A 20,514-nucleotide genomic window follows, 5' to 3' on the forward strand; every position below is an offset into this window, starting at 1 on the left:
ATCTTTTAGCGGCATCCTCAGTAGCAGAGTAGTTACTTAGTTAACAGATAATGATAGCTGATATGAAATTTATATCCAACAGGAAGAGTCTGTTAAATAAATAGCAGCATTGCCATTGGTAGAGCAATCAAATAAAACTGCTTGGGTGAAAAGGAGGATGTTTTTCATAGTGATGTGTCGGTCGTGAACGAAATGGCTCTAACAGCCGACTCTTTGAAGTGAATGACGCTGTCACTACCCGATCCTTACCAGAAACCCGATTGGTACCCCGCATGCGCGAAAGGTGTCTACTTCCGGTCGAAGCATTTTACGATAGTTACAGGTCAGAGTATCTGTTAAGATGTTAATAATAACAAGTATCTTTTAATGTCACGGTTCTGGGTCCGTTGGACCCAGTATTTTGAGTTTATTATGTTTTGGTTCACTTTTGCATCATGGATTATTCTTTGTTTCTCTGGTACTTTGTGTTTCAGTTATCTTGGTGTTTTGGATTGTTTCTCATTCTCTTGTTGTGATGTTTATTATTATTATTATTATTATTATTATTAGAGTTTCATGTTTCTATTATCCATGTTTTAGGAATGGTGGTTTCATGTATAGTACAGTTCCATGTTTCATTTTCTGTCTCTGTGTTGAGTCCATGTCTCTGAGTTGTGATTCATGTTTCCTGTTTTATTGTGAAAGTCTTTGTCTTATGTTAGTGTGTGCAGCTTTGTTCCCCATGTCTCGTTAGCCCTGATCTCTTCCAGCTGTGTCTCCCTTCTGTGGCCCATTTCCTCATTACTACCCTGTGTATTCCACCCTGCCTCATCTGTGTATCTACCATGTCTCACCCGTGTGTTCTCCCTGCTGTCCATCATCATTCTTCTCTGCTCATTCTCATTCAGGTTTGTGCTTTGTAGTTTTAGGTGTTTCCCAGTTTAGTTCAGTTCTCCGTGTTGCCGTTTGCCTCTCCTTTTGTGTTCAATAAATCACCTTTTACACCTTCACGACTGCCTGCGTGTGGATCCTCCTTTTCCTCCTCCACACGGCTCTTCTCACTTGCCGTGACATTTAAAATGTTTCCGATAATGAAACATTTAATATAATGTAGACAAAAACAAAAAAATAAAAAGATAGTGACAGATCGGGACTCCTAATCCTTACTGCGCATGTGCAAAGTCGGACCATACAAATCGGGTCTACCCAATCCGTACCGCGCATGTGCAGGGGTTTTCTTCTTCTTCTGTTCGTTTAATGGCAGTGTACTCCCAGTGTACGAGGATACCGCCACCTGCTGACTGAGCGAATGAACCCTATTGTAAACTGAATTAGCGTCATTACAAACGTGTGTTAAATTTGATTTAGTGATAATCGAGTGTGTTTATGCTTGTCTGTGTGGAGAGGATTGTTGCAAAAGTGATGATAATGTCCGCTATCACTGTCAATTGCCAGTAAACACTTCATCTGGTTGCTGAATCTTCACGTGACATATTATAAAGTCTGTATTATTAACTCTGTCATTAGGCACCATTCTTCTTATTTTACGGCGCTGTTGTTCAATCGGGGAACACTCTCTGTTGAGGAGAAAAGCAAAAATTTGTTGCGGATACGGGTTATCCATTGTTTAAATGTCCCGGTAGTCGAAAAGGAGGCAGAGCTGTTGAGAAATGCTAGGAGCTAACTGGGTGCTAACTGTATCATTCAAATATATTGAATGTCGCAATGTTGGCAAAGAGAGGAAGTGACGTAAGATTTGCACATGCGGGGTACAGATCGGGTTTCCGGTACGGATCGGGTAGTGACAGACGCAAGCCGGATCTTTATTGGGAGCCGTGGGTTGTTTTTTTTTCTTTCTCTCACCCTTTCTCTCGCACTTTTTTCCGCTTCACTCAGCACACGAGTCTTGTGCTTTGTGCTGGGAAGAGGGGGGAGGGGCGGTAGTTACACTCACAGAACAGAGCCCGAGGGAAAGAGAGAGAAAGAGAGCCAGAAACACATTAGAAAGGTGTAGTGATCACCCACAACTATTTTCAGTTGCAGATGATAAAGGATTCAGAAAGTTTATTCATGCAGGCCCATATGACAGAGAATGTGCATCTTCTTTTGTTTTCATATTTTTTCATAATTATATTTAATTGTGTGTTTGCAGTGTTTTGTGTTGTTTCACTTTAAATTTGTTTAAAAGGAAAATGATGAAAATTTAAATAGTTAAAAGTTGAAATGTGAATAGTTGGTTTTTGTATTATATGATTTATTTATTACATTTTATGTGGAGTGTATAAAAAAAAAACCCTGAAGCACATACAATTCACAACAGAAGTGCTCCAGGATGCTAGGGGCAGTGTTGAGCTTTTGTTACCTAGTGGCTACACAAGCCAGGAAGTACCAACGACTTGGTGTGTGTGGTAGTAACAGGTAAACATTTTTTAAAATTATTTGAATATATATGAATGCCTGTGTATAAATACACAAACAATACACACATGCTTTCAATTGTGTAATTTAAGTGATCTAGGTAGCTTTGGAAATTCAGTTAACGCTAGAAGTGTGTTTTGGAGTTTGTATGTGCTTTGTCTCTAGGGGCCACCATATATATATTTATATATATTTATATATAAACATATATATATATATAAAACTACAGGGTTTTTTTTACATTAGTAATTCCTTTTGTGCATAATTTTATATAGTTGTTAATAATAAATAAATTAAAGCAACAAAACAACCTGAAGAGCCGGTTGGGAGCCGAAAGAGCCGGCTCTTTTTAGTGAGCCGAGCCGAAAGAGCCGGTTCTCTAAAAGGACCCGGAAATCCCATCACTAATTTTTCAGTTTAAGTTTCAATTTTATTTCTATAGCAGATTTAAAAGACCAAGGTACATCAAAGTGCTTCACACAAGAGCCGCATTTGCGGGGTTACAGCAATAGAGTGACGAAGAAAATACAGTTATCATTACGGAAAAGTTTCAGATAAGTGGTATGGCACAAACGCAAACTGAGTAAAAATTTTATATCGAATTTGTTTCAAAGGCTAGCTTAAACAAGTGGGTTTTTAAACGTGATTCGAAGGATTGAATGGATTCCAACGCATTGACAGTTTTTATTATCGGGCTACAGAAAACTTAAAATGAGCTTTGCATATTAGCAAGATGGCGGCGCGCACGGGTGCAGCGGCTCTTAGCTCTCCAGTTTGGTGCTAATTTTTACTTTTAATGTGGATATTTTTGAATGTTTGCAACACCACCATCTCTTACAGTCGCCAGAACCTAATTGACCTAGGTTTTAAATATAGTTTGTCTGTTTCTGGCGACTATCAGCGAACACACAACATCCTGGTGGTGATAGCGAGACCGCCAGGGTCACCGTGGATGGTCTGCCCGCCCAGCAAGCGTAGAAGGCGACGGGGGAAAGAAAGCAGAAGAGGGGATGCCGGTCGGGCTCAGATGCTAGGCTACGCAAACATTCACACCGGCCAGCACTTCCGAGCCTTTTCCTATCGAACGCCAGATCCATCACCCACAAACTGGACGAATTGGAGCTACAGATAGCCAACACAAGCTTTGCACGTAACTGCAGCATTATTCTTATTACGGAGACGTGGCTTCACCCGCTGATTCCCGACGCTGCAGTCGAGTTAGCAGGCCCCACGCTACACCGGCATGACAGAAACAGCAACTCAGGTAAAAGCAGAGGAGGGGGGCTATGTGTTTACGTGCATAACGAGTGGTGTTGTAACAGCAGGATCATTCACACACACTGTTCTCCTGATTTGGAGGTTCTGGCAGTCTTGTGCGGACCTTTTTACATCCCGAGGGAGTTTACAGTAGTTATTGTGATAGCTGTTTATATACCGCCGGATGCTAACGTTAGCACGGCTCTCAGCCTCTTGCTCAACACCATAAACAAACAAAGCGACTTTAACAAAGCGTGCCTAAAGACTGTGCTTCCTAAATTTGTCCAGTTTGTGAACTTTGCTACGAGAGGAGAACACACTTTGGACCATGTCTATTCAAACATCAGGCATGCTTTCAGAGCGACACCCCTCCCCCACCTGGCTGGATCTGACCACCTCTGCATGTCCCTCACCCCCACCTACACCCCCCTGCTGAGAAAAACAAAGCCCCAGACAAAGACAATAAAAACCTGGCCTGAAGGAGCCCTTTCTCAACTGCAGGACTGCTTCTCAACAACTGTATGGGATTTATTCTCCAGCCACAACCTCCAGGAGTACACGGACACTGTACTCTCGTACATCAGGAACTGTGTTGACAATGTCACCGTCAACAAAAGGGTCAGGGTGTTTCCAAATCAAAAACCCTGGATGAATAGCGAAGTGCAATCCCTCCTAAAAAGCTGCAACACTGCCTTCAAGTCAGGGGACAGGGCTGCGTATAGGGCGGCCAGGGCAGACCTGAGTAGAGGCATCAGGAAAGCTAAGGCTGTCTATAGGAGGAGGATTGAAGATCACTTTGCTGACAACGACCCCAGAAAAATGTGGCAAGGGATCAATCACATTACCAACTGCAGAAGCAATAACCAGGCAACATCTAGGACTGATGCCTCACTGGCTGAGGATCTAAACCGTTTCTTCGCCCGCTTTGAGACGACCAGGCCCTCAGCTGCCACACCACTTCCACCCGCCCCCAGCACTGGCACACTAACACTTAGGGAGCATCAAGTGAGGTGTGTTCTAAGGTCAGTGAATCCCAGGAAGGCGGCAGGTCCTGATGGAATACATGGAAAGGTTCTCAGAGCATGTGCTGACGAACTGACCGGAGTCTTCACTAAAATCTTCAACCTTTCCTTGTCATCAAACACCGTCCCACCCTGCCTCAAAACCTCCACCATCATCCCCATCGGCAAGAAGACAGCTGTGGCCAGCCCAAATGACTACAGGCCTGTTGCACTTACGCCTGTAGTGATGAAGTGTTTTGAGAGACTGGTCTGTCAGCACATCAGGGCCGGTCTGCCTCCCACTCTGGACCCCCACCAATTTGCCTACAGGACAAATCGAACCACGAGGACGCTATCTCCATAGTGCTCCGCACTGCGCTGAGTCACCTGGAGCACCGAGGAAGCTATGTGAGAATGCTCTTTCTGGACTTCAGCTCAGCATTCAATCATATCATCCCGGAGATCCTGGTCCAGAAACTGTCTCACCTGGGACTCTCCACCCCCATCTGCCTCTGGATCAAGGACTTCCTGACAAATAGACCACAGTCTGTCAGACTCGGCCCCCACCGGTCCAGCACCATCACACTCAGCACCGGGTCTCCACAAGGATGTGTTTTGAGTCCCCTCCTGTTTACGCTCTACACATCCGACTGCTCCCCTACCCATCTCTCAAACACCATCATAAAGTTCGCGGATGACACCACAGTGGTTGGACTCATCTCAAGGGGGGATGAGTCGGACTACAGAGATGAGGTCAACAGACTGAGTGAGTGGTGTTCAGTTAACAACCTCCAACTGAACACAACGAAAACTAAAGAACTTATCTTGGACTTCAGGAAGGGCAGAGCAGACCCGGCCCCACTTTACATTCACGGGAACTGTGTGGAGAGGGTACACTCCATGAGGTTTCTGGGCGTGCAGATCTCTGATGACCTCTCCTGGACTGCAAATACCACGGCGGTGGTTAAAAAGGCCCAGCAGCGTCTCCACTATCTGAGAGTCCTCAGGAGGAACAACCTGGAGGAGAGGCTGCTGGTGACATTTTACAGAGCCACCATAGAGAGCATCCTAACGTACGGCATAACAACATGGTATGCAGGGTGCTCAGCTGCGGACAGGAAAGTACTGCAGAGGGTCATCAACACAGCCCAGAAGATCACTGGCTGCTCTCTGCCCAGCCTGGAGGTCACTGCAAACTCTCGGTACCTCAGCAGAGCTGGCAATATCATCAAGGACTACTCTCACCCCAGCAACCAACTGTTTGAACTATTACCGTCAGGCCGACGGTACAGGTCACATAAAACCAGGACAAACAGATTCAGGGATAGCTTCTTTCCCAGAGCTATCACCGTAGTAAATAAGCACAAAAACAATTGAACCTATTCCATACCGTCACTGTCATTATATTATGCTGCTATTCATACTGTCATTATATTAATGATGCTATCCTGTATATATTGTACATACTATTGTTTGAGTACTTATGATTGGTTTTTTTGTACTTTTTATATTTTACATTTATATTTATTATTGAAACTTGCACCAAGGGAGTGGCACTCCAATTTCGTTGTACTCTGTACAATGACAATAAAGGCTATTCTATTCTATTCTATTCAGGTTACTGCCAGGACTTGCTGGGAAGTCCTACCAAGGAGGGGTTAACATTAATATCGCACTACAGCCAAATCCTTTGTTTAAAGAATGAACACTATGGGTGTATTTTATTTAGTTTGAAATTTTTTCTCTGGATGTTTGAATTAGTTTTAAACACAAACTGCATTCTCACTCTTCATTATGAGCATATGGCACGGGGAAAATAGGTACATAACTATGACATGAGTGTAGTCTAAACTAAGAGGAAAGAAATAACATTTGATTTCGTTCCCAAAAAATACATTACAGGACTCTGTAATAACAAAGCTTGACTACCCTTTGGCAGATTACAGTATAATAAAACCAATGGATTGTACACTATACTATACATTTGCAGATAGGTTTTACAAGCACTAACTGATTTGTAAAATGCTGTAAATTAAATTAAATCAGAAAAACACTGTCATATCATAGATAGACTAGAAAATAAACAAACGATTGATCGATACAGGTTGTCGTAAGCTCTATGCAGACAGGTACACATACCACCAAGTCAGATAATGATTGATGGGCTAAGGGAGGAAGACAGGATGAATTGAATGTCACATATTTTGACAAACTTGAAATATCAGGAAAGGGATTCCATTTGTGATAATCAACTGCCAATTCCTAAAGTGTCTAAATGAAGAATGAACCATGGTTCCTCCTCAGCTATAAATAATAAGTCCGCCTAATCTGTGCAGCAATTTATTTTGACAGTTAAATGATTATGTGTGGAGAAAAACATCAGCATGATTATTGTCCATTTGCCACTTAAGGTTAAAGTTAACTTTTAGGCCAATCTTATGGATTGTTATTTCATGAGATTGATCTATATACGTATATACCTGTGTGAGAGAGTAAAATCAGTGTAGTTATTTTGAAAAATAAAAATTATCTTCAGGTTTGCTTTGAGTATACAAAGTCAAGCGTAATCAGAAGAGACTTTACATCATTTGGTCAAGTGACCTTTGACCTTTAACTTTAAAATTATTGACTTGCAGGTTACCAATCCTCCAGGGTGGCACATTCAGTTTCATCACACCAACCCTGGCAATTCTTGCATTACCCAAGTGGCAGTGTCCTGTGCCAAATGCACCTGTGAAACCATTGGTGCAGTTTCATAATGGCACCAGTCCGCTACAAATGGAAAATTCAGATGAGGTCTGGATGACAAGAATGCGTGAGGTATGTTCACTTGTGTGGTTAAAAAAACAAAACAAGGTGTGTGTGTGTGTGTGTGGGGGGGGGGGGGGTATAAATAAGCAAAGAAGTGAAAAATATGTTGTCAAGACTTAACATTTAAATGTGAAGTTGAATTCATTTTAAGTCCCTCGACAAACAGGAAAAAGGACAGTGTGAAGAACCCAACGAGAGAAAAGCTACATTAAGATAAGATAAGACTTTATTGATCCCACAATGGGGAAATTTCTGCGTCACCTCAGCTCGGGTACAGATATCAGAAGGAAATACAAAAATACAAATAAGTACAATCAATGAAGATAGATAGATAGATAGATAGATAGATAGATAGATAGATATTTCTCATCAGAGGCTGCACAGTACATACTATTTAGAAACTGTGGCTAGCTGTCAATGTGAAGTTCTTTGTTAGCATGTGCTCAAATTACACAACTGCTTGAATTCTGCTATTTTTAAATCGCTAATAGACAGTCTGTTTCAATTTTATCTGTCCTAAATTTCAGATTTTGGGTCAAACCAGTGAAAATGTCAGACTTTTAACTTGAACAGTTTTTAGAGTTTCATGTTCTAAAACTGAGTTCTGCAAAAGGCCTAAAACTTAATTTTGAAAGGTTAAAGTCAAACGAAAGCATTATAATGGCAAAAGATGCACAGCATTTAATTTTAGATATGAAACCTTTATGTTGGCATAGGGAATGACATTACGTCCTTATTGTCTTATCTTCCACAGATCCAGGGAGCCATTCTGGTATCCTCTCTCCTTCAGCTCACACTAGGCTTATCTGGGCTGGTGGGCCTTGTGCTAAGATATATTGGTCCTCTGGCTATCGCTCCCACCATCAATCTCATTGGTCTGTCACTGTTTACTGAGGCTGGAAAGAAGTCTGGAGGCCACTGGGGAATAGCTGCTCTGTGAGTTAAAATCCTGATTAGCTTTATGTTGGAAAATATGTTGAAAGAAGTCTCTAAGCTCATCAGAAGTGTCTACCAGTCCTAATTCTGTCTTTATTATATCAAAGCATATAATTCTAACTGGACAGGAAACCCATATTCACACGTTGCTTTACTTGCCACTTGCCTCTATGGTTGCTGTCAAAAGACATAGACTCACCGTGGACCTGAATGTTTTGGTAATACTGAGCTTTCCATAATTCCTCTGAAGTGAATGCTTGCAAAGAAAGGTTTTATGTTCAAATTAGACAGAAATTAAGTTGACCATAGTTAACACAAGTATTGTTGGAGGAGTGAGGCTCAGGCATTCAACCCCAAATAAAACTATACCAGCTGTTAAGCACAGAGCTATAACAACGTACTGCAGTGTACCAGTGGAAATGGTACAAAACACAGTGGACTTAATAATTACAGTGGCAGACTACTTCAGAGTTCTTCATTATAGCTCGAAAGCATCAGTTGTAACTTAGATACAATTGGGTATTACAACAGGGCAATGACCCCAAGCACACATGGGCTGGTGTAATGAACTGGTTGTGAAATGGATAAACCAGGGCAATGGTAAGCTTTTGCAACACCTTTCTCAAAGTCTTAACCTTAAACTACAAAAATGTGAACAATGCTTGAAAGTCAGGCAAGAGCTACCAAAACCATCTGTGGAATATGCAACTTGCTAAAGGACATTTGATCAAATATTAGATGTAAGACAGATTTAAATGCATCACACATTTATATTTGAGCACTTTTTGTACATACGGTTCATAACTGTAAGTTTATAAGTTTCTTAAGTGTGCTTTCAGGAGTGTAGCTTGCAAATATCTGTTGCTGCCATCGGGCTGTCTCTCATTCCTTGCAATTCCGTTAAATGTGCCAAGGGAGCGTTAGCTCACCTCTGAGTGGGGGGCCTCCACATGTTAGCCTATCTACATGATTGGTGGGTCAGAGTACGTGCAGAGATGCAGCTGGCTCTGTCTGTGTTAAACATCCAAGCTCTGGGTTTCTCTGTGAAATTTCAGAGGAGCTTCCTAACCTCAAACCTGCAGAACATTTTCCTCAGGCTGGAAATATCTTTGATTTTTCCTTTTTTTGTTTGCCAGTGGCTACATTTGATTGTGACACATTTCAAAATGATCTTAAAGATGGTATCTGTCATTGTCATAGTGCCACTCACACTGTTAAAAATGATGTTACAGTTCTGTACTCTTTCTCACTGTGGGCATTGTATCACCTTTAGTTGAGGGTGACAATAACCACACCTTCTATGCTAGCTCTCTGCCCCTGAAGGGAGTCCAGGATGCTGCACCAGTGCTCTCAGACTCGGAGGATGTCACTTTCCAAGGTGGTATGCACAGATGTCTCTGTGCAATGGTGCATCGATGAGAAGAGTCTGAAATGCAGTGCAGCATGAGCCACATACCAGTGCTTACCAGCACTCAAGCATTTTCTGTCTCTTAAGAGCCACCCATGTTACAGGCCATCTGAGGCTTTTCTCTCTGGAAGCACTCTTTGTAGAAGCTCAGGTATGGGATATATTTGGCCAGGCGGAAGTAGATCTTATTGCCTCCAGGGCAAACACTCTCTCCTTCTGTTCTATGCCATACCTGGCAAAGAACAAAGACCCGCTCTACCTATGAGAGCAAGTCACCTACTAATCATGAGGTTGGTGGTTCGATCCCTGCCTGCTCCTTGGGCAAGATACTAACCCCAAGTTGCTCTCCGATGCAATGTGTGAATGTTAGATAGAAAGCTCTTGTGTAGAAGAAGCATACAAAAAGAATTATTTTATGAACGGGTATGAATCGGTGAATGAGTCAGTGTATAGTGCTTTGAGTACTCAGAGCAAAGTAGAAAAGCACAACATAAGAACCAGTCCATGGGAAGACGTGCTCTTAAATGCATATCCGCCAGTAGAAATGATACTTCCAGTTCTAGAAAGCACTTTTATAGTTGGGCGCTGTTTTGATTTGAGGTCCTCTCTCTCCTCCGAGCTGATCATTCTGAAGCCAGTCTCCTCCTCTTTGGTAACTCCCATGACCCCTGTGTACTTATATCCATCTTTTCTGTGTGCCAATAAAGGCTGTGAAACTATTTGATTACCTTTTCCATTGGCTCTGCTTTCTGGTTCACCCTTGGTATTTAATCACACAAATGATGCAAACCTACAAATAAAACAACAAGAAGCCAAAAGAGCCTGACAAACATGAATGCGGACATTTTGAAATGGACACTGAGAGAAATCAAAACACCAAACCAAAATCCTAAAATAGAAATAAAAATAAAATCTTCAAATACTAGAACCACCATGAACATCGACCATTAACCAAGACTGAAATATGGGGTCAAATTCAAAAACCACAATCAGTCTCAAGCATCATGACATTAATTCTATATTGACAAATTTACCCTCATTTATTTTTAAAACATAAATGCCTACTGTGTTAATCCACATCTCCAGCTAAGAATTGTGCCCTGTCTAGTGCTACCCTGTGAAATCTGTCTTCATTTAACATTTCTATCTTGAGATAATGCAGACTAATCCTGTTATATAGAGAGATATTTGTGGGTTTTAAAAGGTTGAGCATATCCACCTCCTGGTGCCATATATGGATAGTAATCAGTCATATCCTTCATAACTTCAGCAGTCTCTCTCTGGCCCTCATCCATCAATAGAAGTGTCAGTCCATATCCTGCAGCTTGTAGAAGCAGACATGGACAGCTTATTTGTAAATCACCTCTTTACTTCTATCTGACCAGTATTCATGCACAGTATGACATCTTTCATCACATTTAAAGTGTTACAAAAACATATCATTTTCAGGTGTCAAGTACCAGCCATGCCTGTTGTGTAAAGTGGCATGTTTTCACTTGCCCTGACCTCCCTGTAACAGTGAACCATGCCCTGCTAAAAAGAAATTCCACAAATAGCTGGAAGCAAGGGCCAAGCCTTAGGGGAAATTACTATGATTAACACATTTTATCCCATTTTCTTTTTTCCTATAGCACAGTGGGTCTGATTCTACTGTTCTCCCAATATCTCAGCAACGTTGATGTTCCAATGGTTTCTTACAAGAATAAAAAATGGATGGTGTTCCAGTATCCACTCTTCAAGCTGTTCTCTGTGAGTTGTCAAAATTTCCAAGTCTAATATGTTTCACTTGCTTTCCGTTGTGATAAAAAAGATCAAATTAAATGATGGGACCCCAAAAAAACAGTTTCGACCATCCTAACCTTGCTTCATAAAAAATTTAATGAAAAATAAGTTGTGAAATCATGTGGAGTCAAGTCAAAGTCTGCCAGTCAAGTTAGACTTGAAAAAACTAAATGTTGTCTATTTGTATAATAGACAACATTTGTATACTGAAAACAAGTTTACAATTTGACTTTTTGTTAAACACTAGTATGTTGAATCTGCCTTTTAACTCTGTGTAGGGATGATATTGCCTCTACTTTTAAACATTATTATGGCAGTCTATAGTGCTGATAACATTACACTGGGAAAAAAATCTTTTGAAAAAATCGTTTTGAAAATAGAAAGAAAAAATAATATAATTTATTTTTAAGCTGTTGTTCTTTCCTCTTTCATGTTCATGCAATGGGATACCTTGAAAGTGTCTGTGCTCGGCTGAAACACAATCCTTTTGTGGCTCCCAAGAAGACAACAAGCATCAAAACTTGGCGTGCTTTCAATAAACATTTTTCTAGAATGAGATCTGTTTCATATCAGCAGCTACATCTCTGCTGCAGATAAAAGAAAATTAAAAAAAGTTTTGATGACAGCATCATCCATGGCTTTCTTTTTAAGCTACTAAAAAAATAGAGATTTAAAAGAATGGCAAAAGATCAAATGGTGGGTAGAAATATTTCCAGAAAAGTCTGAAAACACCAACAACATCTAAATGCCTGTTGATATTAGAGTAAACAATGCTTAACTGCTCTAGCTATTCATCAGTATTCATTATCATAAAATATGGTATTTTTCTTTCTATCTAAGAAAAGATTGTGTACACATAATGTGTACCCACACATAATGTGTACCCACAAACAAAAGTACACACAATCTTCTGTCAAGTCATATTCTTTTTTAGGCTATCATTATAATGGATATGATACTTGGTAACTGAAATCTTCTAGAATTAATTATCTCAAGTTTACCCATGAACTTTCCATGAATCCCACTCAGTTATCTTCATTCATGGATTCTACAGATCAATGTATCATGATGACTTTAAGGCAGAAATTTAGATAATATAATGAGCTCATTCTGCTTGCATGTTTGCCTGACTATGAGTTATGCTTTCACTTTCCTCGATATGTCCTAAATAAAAGCATTCATGTGCACAGTTCTTTTCTCCCATGTAATCCCTGTACAAATGCGATGATTAAAAAAAACCCACTGGAGTCCCAGACAAACTGTATGCACATGTATTCAGGCTCATATTTATGACAGCTGCAGAAGTACATCTACCAAATTGATCAATAATGTGATCGTGCTTAAGCTGTCACCACCATCTTACATTTGACGAAGGGGTGTGGATGGAAAGGGCTGGTTTATTGGTTTTAAGATAGATTCACGTGGAACATCTTATCACCTCAAAGTGTTACTGAAAACAAATTCGGACTTGCATTTTTTGTATTAGTTAAATTTTTTGTTTTTCTGTTTTTGATAACAAATTCCAGGTTTTGTTTGGCATGTGTGGTGGCTGGCTTATCTGTTTCTTGCTGACCATTTTTGATGTCCTGCCTTCAAAGTCTGATAAGTATGGCTTCTCAGCCAGAACCGACATAAACCTGGATGCTGTTACAAACTCTCCATGGTTCCATGTGCCTTATCCTGGTAAGTGAATAGGTATCATACTTCAAACAGTTCTTTTATTTTACTATATATATATTTTTGTTTACTTTTTTAATTTTCTTGAACACCTTTTCTCAGAAATCTTTAATTTTAGTAGTTGTAATACCCTTATTAGGGAAACTACTTTGCTTCATAAACATATAAAGTTGCAAAAGTCCTGTAGTAACTGCATTATTAAAGATCTGCCATTTATTGCTGTATTACAAATAAAGTAAAAATTCTTAGAAGTTATGTTACCATTTGGCTTGCTTGCTTCTCATTAGGCTACTCTTGATAAACATGCAAAACTGTGGTTAGTTAACCCTTTAAGACCTACCATAGAACCAAGTCCGCCAGAGCTTATATTATATTTTTACATGCTGTAGTGCCATGTTTGGGAGCATTTCAAGTTGCTATACATCAATACAACCATTATAGCCCAAATTTTAATAATATGTATGCATTAAGTGCATAGTAATTGTTGGAAAAAATGTTGAAAGAGGTTTTTGCTTTTTTAACATATAATACAGAAATTTAAGAGGCTTATCCCTCAAAACTGTAAATACAAAATAGTTGCACAAAATAGTTTCCAACCACAGGAAATTTATTTTGAGTGTCTTCATAGTTTTATTTTTGAAAGACAACAATTTTTATGTACTGCAGGAAAAACGAAAATAAATGTTATAGTGCAAATTTGCAAAAAAAACCAAAAAAAAAACAGCATATGCATCAAAATAAACTATTTCCAGCAGTGCAATATGAGTCCTAAGCATCCCAGAAACGACACAGAAAGTCATAAAGTCAAACATAATTTTTAAAAACACCAGTATAGGCTTACAAGGCCCTGATGGTAAAAAACTACATTTCCGAGATTATGACGTCACTCCCTGTTTCGGGCAGGTAATGGCGGACATGTGATAGTTCTATTCCAGCGTAGGAAGTGTTACGAACAGCTGATCGGATCGGCAATATTATGTTTTTGTTGCTGCAAGCGCTTTTTATGCAATTTTTGCAAAGCTACATGTGGAAGGAAACTGTGACCTAGGAAAAGCTGATGGCATAAGATGTAAGTACAACTCCTCCGGTTTCATATGCAAAAAAAAATATTGCGCTAGCTTACGTGGTTGCAGTTCTACCAGGATTTAAAAATAGTTATGCAAAACAGAGCGTGCCTGCTCCGACCGGCTTTAAAGGGTTAAATGTTGCACAATTGCTGTTAACTGATTCACACATGATTAGATATGAAACTAGACATTTATTTATGATTGATTGCTTAATGCGTATCTGCTAAAACCTTGGTATGTAAGTGAAGAGTGACAGATTGATTGACTGTATCATTCAGGGCATAACACCTTGTGCCAACAGTCAGTTTGCTCTGACTGGTAAGAAGTCATGTGGGATTTGACTGCGGAATGTCTGTTTTGTAGTTTGAAAGAACACATGTTTGTAGAGGATTGGGACCTTTTTTAAAAACAAAAACAAAAAGGAGATCAAAGCAAAACAATATCATTTTGTAACAGGAACAATATATAGTCTAGGTAAGGGTATAAAATGCATTTCCCTGTTGGAAACTCACAGGTTCAGCTTGATGTCAGTATTTTTTTATTCAATAAACATGCTGGGAAAGTCAGCTGTAGGACTTTAGTTGTTTGCACCTATCATCTGCTGTTTACAGATGGTACAAAAGTATCCATATTACTGAGTTCAGATATTCCAATCGTGGCCATAGGCATATAAAATCAAGGATGAAAGCGTACAAACTGCATCTACTCCTTCTTTTCTTCTGAACGAATGGGTCACTCTCAGGAGCTCAGGGAATTCCAGCATGACACAGTTATAGGATGCGACCTGTGCAACAAGTCCAGGCTTGAAATTTCCTCGTTATTAACTATCCCACCGTCAACTGCTACTGGTATCATAACAAAGGTGAGGTGCATAGTGTATATATGACATCAACCTTCTGGCCTCACTACAGACCTCCAAAGTTCATGTGGCCTTCAGAATAGTGCAGTGTATATAGAAGAGCAATTTATAGAGAATGTCATGGAATTGGTCTCAATGGCCAAACAGCTGCATCCAAGCCAGTCACAACGCAAAGTACAGAAGGGGACAAGGTCCCATAATTTGTACGTTGGTCCATGAGTCCTGACCTCAACCTGACACCTTTGGGATAAATTAGAGCAGAGACTGTGAGCCAGGCCTTCTCTTACAACATCAGTGTCTGACTTCACAAATGCACTTCTGGAAGAATGTCAAAAATTCCCGGAACACTTGAAGCTGTTATAGCTGCAAATGGTGGGCCAACATTATATTAAACCCTTTGCATTAACCATGGGATGTCACTCAACTTGATGTGTGTGAAGGCAGATGAGCAGATTAGCAAATACTTGCCGATACTTGCCAAACAAATACACAAAATTGTTTGAAATGATGGCAGGAAAAACACTTGCCTTTTAATGATGTCCTGTTGTGAACCCAAAGAATTTTGACAGCACATGATAGTTTTTAATGTTAGAAGTTGAAGACTGAAAGCAGTATTAACTGCAATAGTGCAGACAATGATAAAGATAGTGAATGTTAAATAAGTTTAATTAGCATGTTTGGGTTTTATTGGGTTTAGCTGGTGGTACAGTAGAAATAGATATATACCTTTTATACCTTTAATCAATGGAAAATTGCTCAGGAGATTGCTAAAGGAAGAGATTTCCCCAAATATCAAGGAACTGAAAACAAAGTTTTATGTTGCAAATTCTCAAAGATGCTGGGAAAATCATCTTTTCAATAGCTAAAAAAGTCTACTGGCGAGCCAGATTTAAAAATAAATGCATCCTCTAGTGCAGCGATGGGGAACTCCAGGCCTCAAGGGTCGGTGTCCTGCAGATTTTAGATATCACCCTGGACCAACACATCTGAATGAAGTGATTAGTTCATTGCCGGGCCTCTGGAGAACTTCAAGACATGTTGAAGAGGTAATTTGGTCATTTAAACCAGCTGTGTTGGATCAAGCACACATCTAAAACCTGCAGGACACCGGCCACTGAGGCCTGGAGTTCCCACCCCTGCTTTAGTGCCTGTTGTGTTAAAGTTGTGACAATGTTGTATGTAATGACAAGGATTTTAAATTTGATTCTGGATTTAACAGGGAACCTATGAAGAGAAGCCAGTTTGGGTGAAATATGCTCTCTTTCTAGTCCTTGTCACTACTCTCGTTGCAGCATTATGGATCAACTGAAAACTTCTCTGAGAGCTTTTAAGACATCCTGATAATAACAAATGACAGTAGTCCAGTCTAGAAGTAATACGTGTATTTACTACTTTTTCAGTATCTGAGACAGAATGTTTCTAAATATTATAGATGTTGCGCAAATGAAAGAAACCACATATCTTGGTCAAAAACAACTCCAGGATTCCTGCCAGTGTTACTGGAGGTAATGCCATCCAGAGTAAGCATCTGGTTGGACACCATATTTGTAAGATTTTTAGGGTCAAGTGCAATAACCCTAGTTTCATCAGAATTTAGAAGTAAAGTGAAATTAGACGTCTTAGAACTCTTTATGTCTTTAAGACACTCCTGGAGTTGAACTAATTGGTGTATGTCATTTGGTTTACATATCCAACTTTTTCTGTATTTAAAAAAAAGTATGCTATGCCTAATGGAATAATACTACCTAATGGAAATGTGTACATTGACACCCAAACTCAAGGACTTTCTTGACTCAAATGACAACGGAGAGGTCTCTGATTCAACACTGTGGGAAACATTAAAAGTCGTAATGCGTGGTGAAATTATTTCCTATAGCTCAGGCCTCAAAAAGGAGAAGATGAAGCAACTTTCTGAAATTAATAGTGCCATTCCTCGTCTAGAAAGGGCTTACCAGAATTCTAAATCACCTGAGGATTACAGAGAGATATTAAAACTCAAATACGAATACAATGCAATTATGAGTGACCAGGTTACCAACCTACTACTGAAGCTGAAACATAAACATTTTGAGATAGGAGACAAACCCGGTAAATTGCTAGCGCAACAACTAAAAGGAACACGAGCTTCGAGAGCAATTCACAAAATAAGATCTAAATCTGGTGCTTTTCTAACAAGCCCTATAGAAATTAATGAGCACTTCAGAGAGTTCTATCAGGAGTTGTACTCATCCCAGCTGAATGTAACACAGTCTGCCTTAAATGACTTTTTTGATTCTCTCAGTCTGCCTAGGCTAGATGAAGCTGCCAGAGATCAACTCGATTCGGACTTTACATTGCAAGAAGTGGTAGCTGCTATTAAGTCATTTGCATCTGGGAAGGCTTCAGGCCCTGACGGTTTTGGCATAGAATTTTATAAGAAATTTTGTGATGGTCTTGCTCCATTCTTGCTTAGGATGATGCGTGATTCTAAAAACAGGGGCGTACTACCCCAAACTCTGTATGAAGCAAATATTTCGTTAATCTTGAAGAAAGGCAGAGATGACTCAGATCCTGCTAACTTCAGGCCAATTGCTCTTCAAATTTTTGATTGAAAAGTGATAACCAAAATTTTAGCAACTAGACTGAACAAGTACTTGACCTCTATTATTCACCCCGATCAAACGGGATTTATCCCTGGCAGACTTTCTTTTTTCAATGTTAGAGGTCTTCTCAACACCATCTATTCTGACCATGGTAGTTCGGCAGGAGCAGCAATTTTAGCTCTTGATGCACACAAAGCCTTTGATCAGGTTGAGTGGTTTTATATGTTCGAGTCATTACGGAAGTTTGGGTTTGGTGAAATATTTATATCTTGGGTAAAATTTGTATACGCAAATCCAACCTGTTCAGTTCTCACAAATGGAGAGAGGTCGGCGCCATTTCCTTTGCAGCGCTCTGTTCAGCAGGGCTGCCCCCTGTCTCCTGCTCTATTTGCTCTGGCATTAGAGCCCCTTGCGATTAAGATAAGAGCACATCCAAAAATACAAGGGCTCTTGGTCAGAGGGGGTGAAACTGTTATTAGTTTGTACGCAGATGATGTACTATTATACCTGCGTAATGCAGAAGACTCTGTACCATCCCTTCTTAATCTGGTCACCTCATTTGGCAAAATCTCAGGATATACAATTAACTGGGTTAAAAGTGAACTTATGCCTTTATCTAAAACCGGTTCACCGAGTTTTATTTGTAACGTTCCATTCAAGATAGTTAACGACCATCTCACATACCTTGGATTAACTGTTCCTAAAGATCCCAAATTAATTTTTAGCTTGAACTTTGCTGAATTCTTGTCAACATTAAAGCATAACATCGAGTCATGGAAAATTCTTCCCCTATCTATGGTTGGTCGTATAAATTCCATAAAAATGGTCTCTCTTCCTCGATTTCTGTATCTTTGCCAAAATCTTCCTATTTATCTCACTTCCTCTTTCTTTAAGGAGTTGGACTCAATTATTACTTCTTACATATGGAACAACAAGAATCCTAGGATTTCAAAATTACATCTACAAAAATCCAAATTGGAGGGAGGTCTGAGTTTACCAATATTTAAACATTATTACTGGGCTGCAAATCTAAGAGCCTTGACCTTCTGGCAGCAGACATCCTCAGATCTTGGTGATTTCAACATCCCCCTTTGGGTTAAAATGGAGGCTGGCATTGTAAGGGGCTCCTCTCTAGAGGCCCTGCTTCTCTCAAAAGTAGGGAGGGCTGAGAGTCTTAAGAAACTGGGGTTTGTTCCGAAACAATCTGTGCGGATTTTAAACCAAGGTAGAGGTTTTTTTGAACTGCCAAACTCCTCTGTGCAGGCACCAATATGTGATAACCATGCCTTTTTGCCTCCTTGGGATGATAAATCCTACTATGTTTGGAAGGAGAAGGGCTTACTCAAATTCAAAGATCTTTATATAGATGGAAAATTTGCATCATTTTATCAACTTAAGCAAAAATTTGATTTACCATATTCACATTTTTACCGTTACCTACAAGTCAGGCATTTTATGCAATCCAATATGAAGAATTACCAAGATGTTCCACATGAACATAACCTTTTTAAGGTGTTCCTGAGCCCTCCTTACTCCAAACATTTGATTTCTACAATTGTACGTTTGTTTGATGACAGCATTGAAGTGCAGACTACGAGGATAAGAGACGCTTGGAGGGAGGAATTGGGCATAGAAATATCAGAATCAATGTGGGACAAATGCCTATCAAAAATTCATTCCTGCTCTGTTAACAGCAGACATCAATTAATACAATTTAAAATTGTCCATCGGCTACATTATTCCAAGGTTCGACTACACAAAATTTATCCTTCAACTTCCCCCATATGTGACAGATGTAAAACATCAGAGAGCACATTGGCTCACGCTTTCTGGCATTGCCCCTCATTGACCAATTTTTGGTCCAAAATATTTGATTGGTACTCTAAAGCTTATGGGATTTCCATCTTACCCAATCCAGAAATTGCAGTTTTTGTGCTGTGTACGTTCCAGAACTATCCCTGCGACTGTGCGGGTGCCAATCGACCTCGGAATGATGATTGCGAAAAGACTTATTCTAAAGGAATGGAAGTCCGCTGCTCCTCCCTCCTTCAGTGTCTGGCTCAATGACATGTTATCAGTCATTCAGCTGGAAAAAGTTCGATACCTGCAAACACCTGCAGCAAATGTTTTCTCAAAATCCTGGACTCCGTTTTGTTCTCATCTTGAGAAAGCTCACGTTGTATAAACATGTACCATGGCACTGCAATTTCCCTGTTTATTACATATTCATGACATTTAATTTGTTATGGATACTGGTAGTTTCTGATTTTAATGTTTTCTTTCTTTTTTCTTTTGTCTTTCCCTATTGACTATTATTATTGTGCTATTTCTTGTCCTATCATCTCAGCGCCTGAGCTGTATTTGTTTGTTGATGGAGTTTTCTATGCTGAAAAAATTAAAATAAAATATTGGAAATGTGTACATTGTAAACAGGTCCAAGCACTGAACCATTGAAACTCAATAATTAACCTTTGTGTGTGAAGAGGACTTGCCATTTACATGGACAAATTAAAGTCTGTTAGATAGACATGATTCAAACCACTGCATTGCAGTACCTCTAATACCTAAAGCATGGGAAATTCTCTGTAATAAAACATTTAAAGTGAACAGTATCAAATGGTGCACTGAGGTCTAGCAGGACAATTCAATTCAATTTTCTTTATTGTCCCACAAGGGGAAATTAGACAAGCACACAGATGAGTCCATTGTCAGAGGGCATTAAAAGTTCATTTGTAAC

At 39.7% G+C, this 20,514-nt stretch overlaps 1 protein-coding gene across 1 annotated transcript in view; it reads left to right on the forward strand.

The window, feature by feature from the left end:
* The window catches only part of LOC113026334 (solute carrier family 23 member 2), a 76,833-nt gene that overhangs the window by 29,922 nt on the left and 26,397 nt on the right, over positions 1–20,514 (forward strand). Inside the window, exons 4-7 of the mRNA XM_026174991.2 lie at positions 7,292–7,475; positions 8,221–8,402; positions 11,442–11,559; positions 13,119–13,275. Of these exons, the coding sequence (XP_026030776.1) occupies positions 7,292–7,475; positions 8,221–8,402; positions 11,442–11,559; positions 13,119–13,275 (641 nt within the window). The remainder of the gene's footprint in view (positions 1–7,291; positions 7,476–8,220; positions 8,403–11,441; positions 11,560–13,118; positions 13,276–20,514) is intronic.

The sequence above is a fragment of the Astatotilapia calliptera genome, chromosome 7 (assembly GCF_964374335.1).
Source record: "Astatotilapia calliptera chromosome 7, fAstCal68.1, whole genome shotgun sequence".
In the NCBI taxonomy this organism is placed as follows: Eukaryota; Metazoa; Chordata; class Actinopteri; order Cichliformes; family Cichlidae; genus Astatotilapia; species Astatotilapia calliptera.